The 17,982-nt window shown below is 45.7% G+C and overlaps 1 protein-coding gene across 2 annotated transcripts in view; it reads left to right on the forward strand.

The window, feature by feature from the left end:
- Window positions 1–6,459: 6,459 nt before the first annotated feature.
- braf (B-Raf proto-oncogene, serine/threonine kinase) overlaps window positions 6,460–17,982 on the forward strand; it is a 154,042-nt gene continuing 142,519 nt past the window's right edge. For both annotated transcript variants that reach the window (XM_068051074.1, XM_068051075.1), the window contains exon 1: window positions 6,460–6,579. In XM_068051074.1, coding sequence (XP_067907175.1) covers window positions 6,481–6,579 — 99 coding nt within the window. In that variant the 5' untranslated portion in view covers window positions 6,460–6,480. The remainder of the gene's footprint in view (window positions 6,580–17,982) is intronic.

Raw genomic sequence — 17,982 nt, forward strand, 5'->3', positions numbered from 1 at the left:
AGTGTAGAGCCAGGGCAAGATATTCAGTATGGTGGCCTAGTAAATCGAAAGAAATTGAAGGGGAGATTTTGAGAGATGTCACGTGTGCTATCAATCATCATGAGATGAAGGAATCACTCATGTTATCTTCTTTTCCATTCAGACCATGGGAGCATCTAGGAATGTAGCTTTTTGAACATAAGAGTAAAATGTTCCTAATAGTAGTTGATTATTATTTCAAGTGGATTGAAGGTGAACAACTACAAGGTCAAAGGTCAGAAGCTATAATCACATCCTTGAGAAATTGAGAAATCCATGGAATTCCAGATATTGTGATATCTGACAATGGGCCACAATTTGTGAATGAATATTCAGAGAGTTTACAGAAGTATACGGCTTTGTCCATCTCACTGGCTCACTGAGGTAGCCTCAGGCTAATGGTGAAGCAGAGAGAGGTGCAAGGACTGTGAAAATATTGTGAAAAAAGAATGAAGATCTTCAATTAGCACTTCTAAGTTATTGATCAACACCACTTCAGAATGGTTTAGCCCCATGCGAATTGTTAAAGGAAAGAGGGTTGAAGATCCAACTTCCTACACTCCCAAGAACACTCCAGACACAAGTGAGTGCAGAAGACTTGGAAAAAGTGAGGGAGAGAGAGGATAGAGGGAGATCTAATCAATCGGAGAATTATGACAGACATCACAGAACCAAAAACTTGTCAGGCATCCAACCTGGAGAATTAGTTTGGGTTAGAGACCAAAATCAGTATTGTTACGACCAGGTGAGAAAGGTGTCAAGGGGTACCTTTTAGCCTTCACCGGTCTTATTGTAACAGGATTTAATTTTAAACACACTGTGTTTTGAGCTCCCCCTTGGTGAATCCTTGTTCACCACTTTCCAATTATAAGGCAAAGAAATGAGCATAAACAAGCCTTCTTAGGTTTAAAGAAGAAAAGTGAAATTTATTAAACTTAAACTGAAAACTCTAATCCTACGGATACACGCCGCGCTGTCATGGTCCTGTAGTTTTCTTTCTGGGAATATGTGGTTTGCCTTTAAGGCTTGCAAAGGATCAGTATTACTTTAAGAACCAGCAAGCCTCAGGAGTTATAGGAGGTGCATTTTTGTTGCCTTAGAAACAGCTATTTGGAGACTGCGATTCAAAGGGTGCATTCTTGTTACCATAGATACAGCCACTGGGAATGAGTATTAAGCGATACATTTGTTACAATTCAATTTTGAACTGGCTTTTTAGTTGAAGACAGTTTGTTCTAACAGAATACAGACACAGAGGACACAGAGAGATAGCTGTGGTAACAGCACCTGAAAAAAGAGCTCTTAACCATTTAAGCTGAAGGAATAGGATTTTAATCTGTTTAATTATTATCTCTCAAAATTCTAAAAAAAAAGTCAAGCCAAGACAGAGTTCTCTGGTAATTTAAATTGAAGAAGTGGAAATTAGACTATGACAATCTTTTATCCCTCAAAAACTCTAAAGTCAGCTTGATTCTATTGAAAGTGCAAATTGTTAATTATTGAAATTCGCTGGAGAAGGAAAGCATCACCTACTGCTGAAGTTAGACTACAGACTGTTCTACTGTGGAAGAACCTTTTTTCCTGCATCGGATGACTGTGAGGACTTCAAGCAACATTCTGTGAGGACTTCAAGCAACATTCTATGAGGACTTCAAGCAACATTGGACTGTAAATTTGCAAAGACTCTCATTTTTTCTATTTAAATGTTGTTTATATCTTCATAGTGTTTAAGAATTTAGTTCTTCTAATTAAAGAGTTAATTTGTTGATTTAAAGACACCTGGTTTGGTTAGCCTCATTCGGGGGTTAATAGATGGTACAATTTGGCTGGGTCTTTCTTTAATTTGGAAAGTTTTAAATAAGATGTTAGGCAATCTGTGGAGCGATGGGATTGAATTATCAGTGCATTTCTCCCACCACAATCAGAATCATATATTTTGATTGGGGGGCTTTGACTGGAGTGGTCGGTCGTAACAGCGCCCACGCTAGCATGCACATGTGATACACACATGCAAATAGTGACAGAAAAAAGCAAAAGAAAAGATAAATAGAATAATGTGCTTCGAACTCACTGTATAGTCCTTTTGTAGGTAATTCTTGATTTTCGTTGGGGCCCAGTATTCTTCTTAAACCTTGTTCACTGTAGGAGACCTTTCTCTCTTGGGTTCATGTGTCTTCAATGGATCTTCAGTTCCATGAGAAAGAGATGGGAACAGACAGGAGAGAGATATTTTCAGTCCAGGTGCAAAGAGATTTCTGAGTTTTAAAACTCTGTGACAAGTTCAAATTCAACAAAAAAACAATAGCCAGTTAGTCATGTGACTAAACTGGTCTGACCAGGTCTAATGTGTATTGGGGAAGCAGGGACTGGGTCCTTTGTTCCAACACTGTCTGCTAGTATGCAAAAAAGGTCTTTCTGGTGAGGGGCCTGGCAATTCCTTGTGATAGGCCCTCTTATCTTCCCAGCAGCAATTTTAAGTTTTAATGTTCATGTGGCTAAATAATGTGTGCCTCATTCTTGGCAGGTGGGGGCCTGCATGACAGTATGGAGAAGTGATGGACAAATCACCACATCCACGATCATACATTGTCAAAACTGACCGAGGGATGATAAGAAGAAACAGAAGGTGGTGGTACCAGAGAAATGCAGATACAAGAGGACCAATCATCTCAAGAAATTGATGAACCAGTGATGCTGAAATCAGTTATCAACTCAGAGGACAACCTGAATGAAGAACTCGAGTCATCCAATAGTTCTACCCAAGCACTGTAAAGTCAGAAGGAGGAACTGGAAGACTCAATACCTCAAACCCCTTCGAAAGAAAGAAGAATGCGTATGGCAGACTTGTAAAAATGCCCCAGCGTTAACAATCTGAAAAGAGAAGTCAGAGACTTGGGGGAAGATGTAGTATAATGTAATATAGGGTTGTTACTGGGCAGAATATGTAAATAGTCTGTGAGCATCGGAAGTGAAGTAATGTAATCTGTACAGAACTTCTGAAGAGTGTAAGTGGAAGCCTTAGGTGCAAGACATGTGTAAATAAACTGTTCCTTTAACCGTCAGACTCTTATATATTCTGTACTAAGCCCTAATAGTTATTAGAAAACTACAAGGATCTGAGGCCCAATCTCATATCCTCTCTCTATCTCCCTGTCAGGACCTCTGTACAAGTTTCTATCTATCACCCTGCCAGAACCTGTATCTCAGTCTCTATCTCTCTGACAGGACCTGTGCCCCAGTCGCTCTCTCTATTTTTTATTTGTTCCTGGGATGTGCACATCGCTGGCTAGGCCAGCATTTATTGCCCGTCCCTAATTGCCCTTGAGAAGGTGGTGGTGAGCTGCCTTCTTGAACCACTACAGTCCATTTGGGGTAGGTACAGCCACAGTGCTGTTAGGAAGGGAGGTCCAGGATTTTGATCCAGCGACAGTGAAGGAACGGCGATATAGTTCCAAGTCAGGATGGTGTGTGGCTTGGAGGGGAACTTGCAGGTGGTGATGTTCCCATGTATCTGCTGCCGTTGTTCTTCTAGATGGTAGAGATTGCGGGTTTGAAAGGTGCTGTCTAAGGAGCCTTGGTGCGTTGCTGCAGTGCATCTTGTATATGGTACACACTGCTGCCACTGTGCATTGCAGGTGGTGGGAGTGAATGTTTGTGCTGATCAAGAGGGTACTTTGTCCTGGATGGTGTCGAGTTTGTTGAGTGTTGTTGGAGCTGCACCCATCCAGGCAAGTGGAGAGTATTCCATCACACTCCTGACTTGTGTCTTGTGGATGGTGGACAGGCTTTGAGGAGTCAGGAGGTGAGTTACTTGTCACAGGATTCTTTGCCTCTGACCTGCTCTTGTAGACACAATATTTATATGGCTGGTCCAGTTCAGTTTCTGGTAAATGGTAGCCCACATGATGTTGATAGTAGGGGATTCAGCAATGGTAATGCCATTTAATTTCAAGGGGAGATGGTTAGATTTTCTCTCTTTGGAGATGGTCATTGCCTGGCACTTGTGTGGTGTGAATGTTACTTGCCACTTATCAGCCCAAGCCTGGATATTGTCCAGGTCTTGCTGTATTTCTACACGGACTGCTTCAGTATTTGAGGAATCGCGAATGGTGCTGAACATTGTGCAATCATCAGTGAACATCCCCACTTCTGATCTTATGATTGAAGGAAGGTCATTGACGAAGCAGCTGAAGATGGTTGGGTCTAGGACACTCAGTTGTATATAACCGCTACGAGGTAGATAAGGAATAAAACTGGTTGGACCACCTGGCATCGACATAGGCACCAGAAACAACAACCGCAAACACAGCCCTGTCGACACTGCAAAGTCTTCCTTAATAACATCTGGGGGCTTGTGCCAGAGACTAATCAAGCAACAGCCTGACATAGTCATATTCGTGGAATCATACCTTACAGACAATGTCCCAGACGCAGCCATTACCATCCTTGGGTATGTCCTGTCCCACCGGCAGGACAGACCCAGCAGAGGTGGTGTCACAGTGGTCTACAGTAGGGAGGGAGTTGCTCTGGGAGTCTTCAATATCGACTCCAGACCTCATGAAGTCTCATGGCATCAGGTCAAACATGGGCAAGGAAACCTCCTGCTGATTACCACCTTCCACCCCCATCCCCAAGCTGCTGAATCAGTACTTCTCCATGTTGAACACCACTTGGAGGAACCACTGAGGGTGGCAAGGCTGCAGAATGTACTCTGGATGGGGGACTTCAGTGTCCATCACCAAGAGTGGCTCGGTAGCACCAATACTGACCGAAAGGACTATCTGCTAGACTGGGTATGTGGCAGGTGGTGAGGGAACCAATAAGAGGGAAAAATATACTTGGCCTCGTCCTCACCAATCTGCCTGTCACAGCTGCATCTGTCCATGACAGTATTGGTAGGCGTGACCACCGCACAGTCCTTGTGGAGACAAAGTCCCGCCTTCACATTGAGGATACCCTCCATTGTGTTGTATGACACTACCACTGTGCTAAATGGGATAGATTTCAAACAGATCTAGCAATGCAAAATTGGGCATCCATGAGTGCTGTGGGCCATCAGCAGCAGCAGAATTGTACTCAACCACAATCTGTAACCTCATGGCCCGGCATATTCCCCACTCTACCATTACCATCAAGCTGGGGGACCAACGAAGAGTGCAGGAGGGCATGTCAGGAGCAGCCCCAAGCATACCTCAAAATGAGGTGTTAACCTGGTGAAGCTACAACCCAGGAATACTTGCGTGCCAAACTGCGTAAGCAGTATGTGATAGAGAGAGGTAAGTGAACTCATAACCAACGGATCAGATCTAAGCTCTGCAGTCCTGCCACATCCAGTTGTGAATGGTGGTGGACAATTAAACAACTAACTGGAGGAGGGGGCTCCACAAATATCCCCAACCTCAATGATGGGGGAGCCCAGTACATCAGTGCAAAAGATAAGGCTGAAGAATTTGCAACAATCTTCAGCCAGAAGTGCTGAGTTGATGATCCATCCATTATCACAGATGCCAGTCGACAGCCAAATCGATTCATCCATGTGATATCTAGTAACGACTGAAGGCATTGGATACTGCAAAGGCTATGGGCCCTGACAATATTCTGGCAATAGCACTGAAGACCTGTGCTCCAGAATTGCCATGCCCCTAGCCAGGCTGCTCCAGTACAGCTACAACACTAGCATCTACCTGGCAATGAGGAAAATTGCCCAGGTATGTCCTGTACACAAAAAGCAGGACAGTCTCCCTGCCTGGACCAGTGTCCCTGTCTCTCTCTCTCTCTGTGTTTCCCTGCCAGGACCTGTCTTGCAGTCACTCCCTCTCTCTCTATCTCCCTGCCTGGAGCTGTGTCCCTGTATCTCTCTATCTCCCGGCCTCGACCTGTGTTCCAGTTACTCTATATCCCTGCCAGGACCTGTGTCCCTCTATCTCTCTCTATCTCCCTGCCTGGATTTGTGTCTTAGGCTCTCTCTCTCCCTGTCAGGACCTGAGCCTATCTCTCTGTACATCAGGACCTGTGTCAGTGTCTCTGCCTATCTCCCTATCAGGACCTGTGTCCCTGTCTCTCTCTATCTCCCTGGCAGGACCTGTGTCCCTATCTCTTTCTATCTCCCTGCTTGGACCTGTGTCCCAGTCTCTCTCTCTCAGGACCTGTGTCCCTTTCTCTCTCTATCTCCCTGCTTGGACCTGTGTCCCAGTCTCTCTCTGTCTCTGTCAGGACCTGTGTCCCTATCTCTCTCTCTCTCTGTCAGGACCTGTGTCCCTATCTCTCTCTGTCAGGACCTATGTCCCAGTCTCGATCTATCTCTCTGTCAGGACCCGTGTCCCTATCTCTCTTTATTTCCCTGCCAGGACCTGTCGCGGATGATTGACAGGTTTCCCTCTCCTGCGGTTGCGTCATCGAGACCAGATGACGCCATCGGGCGGTGAGCTCTGGCGTCACGTCCGGCCCTCTCTGCGCTGTAAGATGGCGGCCGCCAGCCCCGATCCGCCGACGCTGAACGGGCCGGAGGAGTTGATGGATCCGGCGGGGGAAGAGGGGGAAGGTCTGAGCGTCCCGGAGGAGGTGAGAGCCGGGCGGCGGAGGAAGGAGCGCGGCGCAGAGTGCGCGGTGGCCCCGGCAGCGTGTGGGCCTCCGAGTCCGCGCCGGAGAGTGAGAGGCTGAAGCCCGGGACAGGGCAGAGAGTGGAGCCGCCAGCAGAGTGTCCGTGGCTGTGTGCCGCCGGGCTCCCGAGCCCAGCTGCACCGGACTGTGCCGGCATCTAAGCCGGCCTGCCACTGAGCGGCTTCGCACAGGCAGAAAGCAGCCTCCTGGTCCTGGGCTCAACTCCCGCAGCGGGATTTTCAAACTGAGACAGTAGCCAGCAGGTTGTCTTGGAGACACACAACCAGAGAGGGAAGTCAGCCTGGGCTCAGCAAACTCTGTGAAATGTGCACTTCAAATATAATAACACCCATCGCAATACACATCCTTCCAAAAACAGCATGCTTTTAAAGAGAGAACTTGTAGCTGGGGTAGAGTACTGGTGGGAACAGGTCAGTCACTGTATAACACTGGTGTGCAGTACTGGTGGATACAAGTCTGTCACTATAACACGGATACAGTACTCTTGGGTACATGTCTGCCACTGTATAGTGATGGGGTACAGGACTGGTAGATACATATTTGTCACTATTATGGATACAGTACTGGTGGGTACATATGTCACTATAACACTAGGGTACAGTACTGATGGGTACAGGTCTGTCACTGTAATGGGTACAGTTATGGTGGGCACTGGTCTGTCACTACAACATGGGTACAGTACTATAAAAGTACAATACTGCAGATGCTGGAAATCTGAAATTAAAAACAGAAAGTGCTGGAAATACTCATTAGGTCAGCCAGCATCTGTGGAGAGAGAAGCAGAGTTAATGTTTCAGGTCTGTGACCTTTCATCAGAACTGGCCAGTTCTGATGAAAGGTCACAGACCTGAAACGTTAACTCTGCTTCTCTCTCCACAGATGCTGGCTGATGTGATGGGTATTTCCAACATTTTATGTTTTTGTTACGGGTACAGTACTGATTGGTGCATGTTTGCCACTGTATAACACTGGGGTTCTGTACTGGTGGGTGCAGGTCTGTCACTGTAAAACAGAGGGATACATTACTGGTGGGTACAGGTTTATCACTGTGTAACACTGGGGTGTTATACTGCATCCTAATGCTATACCGTGACAGACCTGCACTCAGCAGTGCTGTACCCATGTTCTACAGTGACAGACTTGCACCCACCAGTACTGCACCCCAGTGTTATAGTGACATCTGTACCCACCAAAGCTGTACCCATGTTATATTGTGACAGATCTAGACTCACCAGTCCTGGTGGTTACATGTCTGTCATTATAACACGGGTACAGTACTGGGGGAACAGATGTGTCACTAACACTGGGATACAGTACTGGTGTGTACAGGTCTGTCGCTATAACATTGGGGTACAGTACTGGTGGGTACAGGTCTGTCACTATAACACTGAGGTACAGTACTACTGAGTATAGGTCTGTCACTGTATAATGGGTACAGTGCTGGTGGGTACAGGTCTGTCACTGTATAACAATAGGACGCAGTACTTATTGGTACTGGTCTGTCACTATAATATTGGTGTACAGTATCTGGTGCTGTGCTGTCATTGTCTTACATTGCAGAATAATACTGGTTTGTTCAAGTATTTCTAATGCTGGTGTACAGGCCTCTCCCTGTGTATACAGGTGGGGACTGATATCTGTTTCTCTAATCCTGGGGATCCATTATCATGGGTGTAGGTCTGTCATTGTATATGGTTGCGATACTGCACTGGTAGGTAATTGTTACTGAGGTGCAATAATATTAGCTACCGATCTGTCACTATAACACTGGAGTAACAGTTACTTTTTATTCGATCATACGATGTGTGCTTGACAACGCCAATATTTGTTGCCCATCCCTAATTGCCCTTGAGAAGGTGGTGGTGGGCACCTTCTTGAACCGTCGCAGTCCCTGTAGTATAGGTATTCTCAAAGCCCTATTCAGGGGGCAGTTCCAGGTTTTAAACCCAGCAGTGATGAAGGAATGGGGATATAGTTCCAAGTCAGGATGGTGTGTGGCCTGGAGGGGAACTTGCAGTTGTTGGTATTCCCATGAGTCTGCTTCCCTTGTCCTCTAGGTGGTAGAGGCCACGGGTTTGAAAGGTACTGTTAAACGAGGCTTGGCGAGTTGCTGCAGTGCATCTTGTAGATGGCACGCATTGTAGCCACAGTGCACTCGTGGAGGGAGTGAACATTAAAAATGCGAAAGATAATGGAGTTGAAGCCAAAGGCGACTGTGCGGGCTGCTTTATCTTGGATGGTGTTGAGCTTCTTGAATGTTGTTGGAGTGGCACTCATCCAGGCAAGCGGCTCCAGACCTCATTACAGCCTTGGTCTAAATATGGACAAAAAAGTTGAACAACAGGCATTTGAGAGAAATAAATTTACAGGGAATGGAACAAACTGGATTGCTCTGCAAAGAGCTGGTATGGATTTGATGGACCAAATGGCCTCTTTCTGTGTTGTAATGACTCTGTCTCTGAGAGTGATTGTCCTTAACATCAAGGAGCCCTAGCAAAATTGAAGTCAATGGGACTGAGGGGGCTTTGGTGTGAAATTCCACTGGCTGGAGTCATATCCACCATAAGGTTATACGAAATTATGAATTAGCAGCAGGAGTAGGCCACTCGGCCCTTCGAGCCTGCTCAGCCATTCAATAAGTTCATGGTCGAACTGATTACTCCACATTTCCACCTACCCCCGATAACCTTCCACTTCCTTGCTCATCAAGAATCTATCTACCTCTGCCTTAAAAATATTCAAAAGACTTTGCTTCCACTGCCTTTTGAGGAAGAGAATTCCAAAGACTCTCGATCCTCTGAGAAAAAATTTCTCATCTCTGTTTTAAATGGGCGACCCCTTATTTTTAACCAGTGAACCCTAGTTCTAGATTCTTCCAAAGGGGAAACATCCTTTCCACATCTACCCTATCCAGACCCCTCAGGATCTTATATGTTTCAATCAAGTCGCCTCTTACTCTTCTAAATCCCAACGGATACAAGCCTAGTCTGTCCAATCTTTCCTCGTAAGTCAGCCTGCCCATTCCAGGTATTAGTCTAGTAAACCTTCTCTGTACTGCCTCCAACACATTTACATTCTTCCTTAAATAAGGAGACCAGTACTGTACACAGTACTCCAGATGTGGTCTCACCAATGCCCTGTGTGGCTGAAGTATAACCTCCCTACTTTTGTATTCGATTCCCCTCGTGATAAACAATAACATTCTATTAGCTTTCCTAATTATGTGCTGTACCTACATACTAACCTTTTGCGATTCATGCACTTGGACACCCAGATCCCTCTGCATCTCAGAGCTCTGCAAACTCTCGCCATTTAGCTAATATGCTTTTTTTTATCTTCCTGCCAAAGTGGACAATTTCCCACTTTCCCACATTATACTCCATTTGCCATGTTTTTGCCCACTCACTTAACCTATCTATTTCCCTTTATAGCTCCCTTATGTCCTCTTCACAAGTTACTTTCCTACCTATCTTTGTGTCATCAGCAAATTTAGCAACCACTATTTCGGTCCTTTCATCTAAGTCGTTTATATAAATTGTACAAAGTTGAGGCCCCTGCACAGATCCCTGTAGCACGCCACTCATTACATCTTTCCAAACAGAAAATGACCCATTTATGCCTACTCTCTGTTTTCTGTTAGCTAGCCAATCTTCTATCCATGCCAATATGTTACCCCCTACAGCAGGGGCTTTTATTTTCTGCAATAATCTTTGATGTGGCACCTTATCAAATGCCTTCTGGAAATCTAAGTACAATACATCCACCGGTTCCCCTTTATCTACAGCACATGCAACTTCCTCAAAGAACTCCAATCAATTGGTTCAACATGATTTCCTTTTCACAAAACCATGTTGACTCTGCCTGATTACCTTGAATTTTTCTAAATGCCATGCTATAACATCTTTAATAATAGCTTCTAACATTTTCCCAAAGACAGATGTTAAGATAACTGGCCTGTAGTTTCCTGTTTTCTGTCTCCCTCCCTTTTTGAATAATGGAGTTACATTCGCTATTTTCCAATCTAACGGAACCTTCCTCGAATCTAGGGAATTTTGGAAAATTAAAACTAACACAAAACTATCTCATTAGCTACTTCTTTTAACACCATAGGATGAAGTCCATCAGGACTCGGGAACTTGTCAGTCCGCAGCTCCAACAATTTGCTCAGTACCACTTCCCTGGTGATTGTAATTTTTTTTGAGTTCCTCCCTCCCTTCCATTTCCTGCCTTACAGCTAATACTGGGATGTTACTTGTATCCTCAGTAGTGAAAGCCGATGAAAAATATCCGTTCAATTCATATGCCATCTCCTTATTATCTATTATTAATTCCCCAGACTCACTTTCTGTAGGACCAATGCTCACTTTGTTAACTCTTCTTTTTTAATTATCTATAGAAACTCTTACTATCTGTCTTTATATTTCTAACTACCTTTCTTTTGTACTCTAATTTTACTTTCCTTATCAATCTTTTAGTCATTCTTTGCTGTTTTTTATATTCTGTCCAATCTTTTGACCTGCCTCCCATCTTTGCACAATTATAGGCTTTTTCTTTAAGTTTGATACTATCTTCAACTGTTTTAGTTAACCACGGATGGCGGGTCCCACCCTTGGAAGTTTTCTTTCTCGTTGAAGTGATAGTGGTTGTTGGAGGTCAATCACCTCAACCCCAGCACATTGCTGCCGGAGTTCCTCAGGGCAGTGTCCTAGGCACAACCATCTTCAGCTGCTTCGTCAGTGACCCTCCCTCTATCATAAAGTCAGAACTGAGGATGCTTGCTGATGCTCTCATGGTGTCCAGTTCCATTTACTACTCAGATACTGAAGCAGTCCGTGTCCGTGTGCAGCAAGACCTATACAACATTCATACTTGGACTGATAAGTGGCAAGTAACGTTTGCACCACACAAGTGGCAGGCACTGACCATCTCTGACAAGAGAGAATCTAGCCATCTCCCTGGACATTCAATTGCATTACCATCGCTGAATCCTCCATCATCAACATCCTGATAGTTACCATTGACCAGAAACTTTAATGGACCAGCCACATAAATATTGTGGTTACAAGAGCAGGTCAGAGACTGGGAATTCTGCGGCTAGCCCTCCCCTCCCGATTCCCCAAAATCTTTCCACTGTCTTCAAGGCACATGTCAAGAGTGTGATGAGATACTTTCCACTTGCCTGGCTGAGTGCAGCTCCAACAACACTCAAGAAGCTCGCACTATTCAGGACAAAGCAGCCTGCTTGATTGGCACCCCATCTACAAACATTCACTCCCTCCACCACCAGCACACAGTGGCAGCAGTGTGTACCATCTACAAGATGCACTACAGCAACTCGCCAAGGCTCCTTTGGCAGTGCCTCCAAACCCGCAACCTCTACCACCTAGAAGAACAAGGGCAGCAGATGCATGGGAACACCACCACCTGCAAGTTCCCCTCCAAGCTACACACCATCCTGACTTGGAACTATTTCGCAGTTCCTTCACTGTCGCTGGGTCAAAATCCTGGAACTCCCTCCGCAACAGCACTTTGGGAGTTCCTTCACCACAGGGACTGCAGCAGTTCAGGAAGGTTGCTCACCATTCCCTTCTCAGGGCAGTTAGGGATGGGCAACAATTGCTGGCCTTGGTGCTGATGGGTACCTATCTGTTATGGTAGAACACTGGGGACAGTACATCTGGAAAGAGGTATTTCACTGTCTAATACTGCGAATTCATACTGGTATGTTACTGTATAACACTGGTACAGCAACAGGGGATAGCCTTATTTCATTGTATAATACAGGACTACAGTGCTGGTGCATAAGAGTTGTTTACTGTCTAATTTTGAGGTACAGTATTGGTAGCTACATGTCTGTCGCTGTGTAACAATGGCCAATAATAATGTTTGGTATAGTTGCAGAGCTGTGTCACCGTGTGACTTGGGTATAGTACTGACGGGTGTAGAACTTGTGGATGGAGCTATCTCGCTGTGTACCTCTTGGGTACAGTACTGGGGCTTGAAGTATGCCACTAACACTAGGGTACAGGCCTGTCACTGAATTACGTTGGGGTACAATACAGGTTTATGTATGTATGGCACTGTACAACATAGAGGTACAATACTGATGGGTACAAGTGTGTCATAGTATAAGGCTTTTTTAACTGGATAACACATACAATACTGTAGGATACATATTTGCCACTGTATAACACGGGTACAGTATTGGTGGGTACAGATCTGTCACTATAACACTGCAGTACAGTACTGGTGAGTAGAGATCTTCCTATCAAGCACCTTCAGGACAGTTGGAGCGCAGATTAGCTACTGGATAACGCTCCCTCTACACTGTCCAAACACTCCCATGGCAGGTACAACACAAGTTAGATCTTGTTAGTTTCTGTGGGCTTCCTCCAATCAAATATTCAGCCTTCATATTTGTATAAGCGGCGAGTCCTTTGATTAAATTCCTGTCTGCAGTGGACAGTTGCTGACACAAACAGCCACAGGCTAAAGCTTTGAGTATTGAGGTTGGACGGTTAGCCACCATGTTTTGACTAGACGCCCTGGCAATGCAAAATTGGCTTTGTGTGTTTAGGTATTTGAAATAACTATGCCTTTGCAGAAAACCTCATTCCTGCTTTAGTTACCTCTAAATTTGACTATTACAATGCCTTCCTGGCCGATGCCCCTCCTTGCAGCTTGAGTTCAACCAAAGCTCCGTTGCCAGCATCTTAACTTCCACGAAGTTCTGTTCACTCCTCATCCCTGTGCTCGCTGATCTACATTAGCACCCGGTCCAGCAACTTTTCAGTTTCACGATTTTCATCCTGTAATCAAATGTCTCCATGGCATCATCCCTCCCTGCATCCCGAACTTCCCCCAGCCTTCCAATTCTTGCCCATCCCCGATTCTCTTTGTTCCACCATTGGCAGCTATGCCTTTAGCTGCTTAGGTTCTCAACTCTCGAATTCCCTTCCTAAATCTCTCCATCTGTCTGTCTCTCTCTTTGATGTCACTCCCTTAAACCCTTATTGTTTGACGAAGCTTTTGGTTACCCGTACTAATATCTCTTCCTGGCTTTGTGCCAAATGTTGTTGCTAATTGCTCCTATGAAGTGAGTTGGGATGTTTTACTATGTTAAATGTGCTGTACAAATGTAAGTTGTTGTTGCTACAAGTACCTGGTCTATTTGTGTTGATAACACTCAGCTCTACTTCTCCACTACCTCTAAGTCATGCTTTACTCCCATTGAATGTGGGGGAAGACCAAAGCTGTTGATTTTCGGTCCACGCTATAAACTGTGGGCTGTCTGTCTGATCCAGGGCATTTTTTTCCAAAAATATACTTTATTCATAAAATTTGTGACATTACATTACACTTCAAATTTGACAATACATAAAGTGCAATACAGATCAGTTTCTTTCAATTCAGTACATGAGGTGCCTCACTACACTTACCATTTCAGGTTATATTTACAATGTACATTTACATTACATGCCAAACATATTCTGGTGCATACAGTCCAAGCGGTTTTCAAAGTTTCCAACCCCATGGTATACTATAGTGGGAGGGCTTACGCAGTGGCATTTCTCCATTGAGCCTTTGTGGCAGCTGCCTCAAGCTTTACTGCGTCCCTCAGCACGTAGTCCTGAACCTTGGAATGTGCCAGTCTGCAACACTCGATCGTGGACAGAGTAGGGCATTTACCACTGGGGGAACTTGTGTGATTCTTGAGAACCACCACCACTGATCCAGGTAATGTGCAGCAAACCTTTGTGCAGTTACTGCAGTTCGAAGTGTTATAATGCAATTTACATTTATAATGCATTAATCCCCTTTAGGGAAGGAAGTCTGCTGTCTTTACCTGCTCTTGCCTACATGTGACTCCAGACCCACAGCAATGTGGTTGATTCTTAAATGTCCTCTGAAATGGCCTAGCAAGCCACTCAGTTGGATCTAACTGTTACAAAGTTGATAAAGAATGAAACCGGATGGACAACCCGGAATCACCCTAGGCACTGGAAATGGCAAACCGAGCCCTGTTGGCCCTGCAAAGTCTTACTTACTATCATCTGGGGCTTGTGCCAAAGTTGGGAGAGCTGTCCCACAGACTAATCAAGCAACATCCTGACATAGTCATACTCATGGACTCATACCTTACAGACAATGTCCCAGACGCGCCATCACCATCCCTGGGTATGTCCTGTCCCACTGGCAGGACAGACCCAGCAGAGGTGGCGGCACAGTGATATACAGTCGGGAGGGAGTTGCCCTGGGAGTCCTCAATATCGACTCCAGACCTCATAAATTCTCATGGCATCAGGTCAAACATGGGCAAAGAAACTCCTGCTGATTACCACCTACAGCACCCCACCCCCACCCCCACATCAACTGATGAATCAGTACTCATCCATGTTGAACAGCACTTGGAGGAAGCACTGAGGGTGGCAAGGGTGCAGAATGTTCTCTGGGTGGGGGACTTCAATGTCCATCACCAAGAGTGGCCCGGTAGCACCACTACTGACCGAGCTGCCCTAGTCCTAAAGGACATAGCTGCTAGACTGGGTCAGCAGCAGGTGGTGGGGGAACCAACACGAGGGAAAAACATACTTGACCCCGTCCTCACCAATCTGCCTGTTGCAGATGCATCTGTCCGTGACAGTATTGGTAGGAGTGACCACTGCACAGCCCTTGTGGAGCCAAAGTCCCATCTTCACATTGAGGATACCCTCGTGTTGTGGCACTACCGCTGTGCTACATGGGATAGATTTCGAACAGATCTAGCAATACAAAACTGGCAATCCATGTGGTGCTGTGGGCCATCAGCAGCAGAATTGTACTCAACCACAATCTGTAACCTCATGGACCGGCATATCCCCCACTCTACCATTGCCATCAAGCTGGGGATCAACCCTGGTTCAATGAAGAGTGCAGGATGGCATACCTCAAAATGAGGTGTTAACCTGGTGAAGCTACAACCCAGGACTACTTGCATGCGAAACAGCATAAACAGCATGTGATAGAGAGAGCTAAGCAATTCCATCACCAACGGATCAGATCTAAGCTCTGCAGTCCTGCCACATCCAGTTGTGAATGGTGGTGAACAATTAAACAACTTAGAGGAGGAGCTGGCTCCACAAATATCCCCATCCTCAATGGTGGGGGAGCCCAGCACATTAGTGCAAAAGATAAGGCTGAAGCATCTGCAACAATCTTCAGCCAGAGGTGCTGAGTGGATGATCCATCTTGGCCTCCTCCTGAAGTCCCCAGCATCATAGATGTCAGACTTCAGCCAATTTGATTCAGTCCATGTGATATCAAGAAACGGCTGAAGGCACTGGATACCACAAAGGCTATGGGCCCTGACAAAATTCTGGCAATAGTACTGAAGACCTGTGCTCCAGAACTTGCCTTGCCCCTGACCAAGCTATTCCAGTACAGCTACAACGCTGGCATCTACCCTGCAATGTGGGAAATCACCCAGGTATGTCCTGTGCACAAAAAGCTGAACAAATCCAACCTGGCCAGTTACCATCCGATCAGTCTACTCTCAATCATCAGTAAAGTGATGGAAGGTGTCGTCGCCAGTGCTATCAAATGGAACTTGCTCAGCATAAACCTGCTCACTGACGCTCAGTTTGGGTTCCGCCAGGGCCACTCAGCTCCTGACCTCATTACAGTCTTGGTTCAAACATGGACAAAAGGGTGAAACTCTTGGTGAGGTGAGATTGACTGCCCTTGACATCAAGGCAACATTTGACTGAGTATGGCATCAAAGAGCCCGAGCAAAAATGGAGTCAAAGGGAATCGGGGGAAACTCCGCTGATTGGAGTTGTACCTAGCGCAAAGCAAGATGGTTGTGGTTATTGGAAGTCAATCATCTGAGCTCCAGGACATCACTACAGGAGTTCCTCAGGGTAGTGTCCTAGCTCCAACCATCTTCAACTGCTTCATCAATGACCTTCCTTCAATCATAAGGTCAGAAGTGGGGATGTTCGCTGATTGTGCAATGTTCACCATTTGCAACTCCTCAGATACTGAAGCAGTCCGTGTAGAAATGCAGCAAGACCTGGACAATATCCAGGCTTGGGCTGATAAGTGGCAAGTAACATTTGCGCCACATAAGTGTCAGGCACTGACCATCTCCAACAAGAGAGAATCTAATTATCTCCCCTTGAAATTAAATGGCATTACAATTGCTGAATCCCCCACTATCAACATCCTGGGGGTTACCATTGACCAGAAACTGAACTGGAGTAGCCATATATATATACCGTGTCTACGAGAGCAGGTCAGAGGCTAGGAATCCTGCGGCGAATAACTGACCTCCTGACTCCCCAAAGCCTGTCCACCATCTTCAAGGCGCAAGTCAGGAGTGTGATGGAATACTCTCCACTTGCCTGGATGGGTGCAGCTCCAACAACGCTCAAGAAGCTCAACACCATCCAGAACAAAGTAGTCAACTTGATTTGCACTCCATCCACAAACATTCATTCCGACCAGTGTATACCATCTGCAAGATGCACTGCAGCAGTGTACCAAGGCGTCTTCGACAGCACATTCCAAACCCGCGACCTCTACCACTTAGAAGGACAAGGGCAGCAAATGCATGGGAACACTACCACCTGCAAGTTCCCGTCCAAGTCACACACCATCCTGACTTGGAACTATTTTGCCGTTACTTCATTGTCGCTGGGTTAAAATCCTGGAACTCCCTTCCTAACAGCACTGTGGTTGTACCTACCACCATATGGACTGCAGCGGTTCAAGAAGGCACATCATCCTGACTTGGACATACATGACCATTCCTTCAAACTCCTGTAACTCACTACCAAACAGCACATGTACTGCAGTAGTACATGCAGGTGGCTCACCACCACCTTCTCAAGGATGGACGATAAATGCTGTCCTGGCCACTGATGCCCACATCCCCATAAACAAATAGAAAAAATCATCCTCAGGATACAGGTGTCACTGGCTAGGCCTGCATTTATTGCCCATCCCTAGTTGCCCTCAGGAAGGTGGTGGTGAGCCACCTGCATGTACTACTGCAGTACATGTGCTGTTTGGTAGTGAGTTACAGGAGTTTGAAGGAATGGTCATGTATGTCCAAGTCAGGATGATGTGTGACATAGACGGGAACTTGAAGGTGATGCTGTTCCGACACGCCTGCTGCCTTTGTCCTTCTCGGTGGTATAGGTCACGAGTTTGGGAGGTGCTGTGGAAGACATTTACAGGGTGCATTCTGGCAATACTGAACTGAAAGTGAGGTGTTGGCTCCTGTTAGCTGTATAGCTGGAAGCTGTTGATAGTTTTATTTGCATTTAACTGTGGTCCCTTATGTTGCATGTTGATTCTTTA

Source organism: Heterodontus francisci, chromosome 18 (assembly GCF_036365525.1).
Source record: "Heterodontus francisci isolate sHetFra1 chromosome 18, sHetFra1.hap1, whole genome shotgun sequence".
Lineage (NCBI taxonomy): Eukaryota > Metazoa > Chordata > Chondrichthyes > Heterodontiformes > Heterodontidae > Heterodontus > Heterodontus francisci.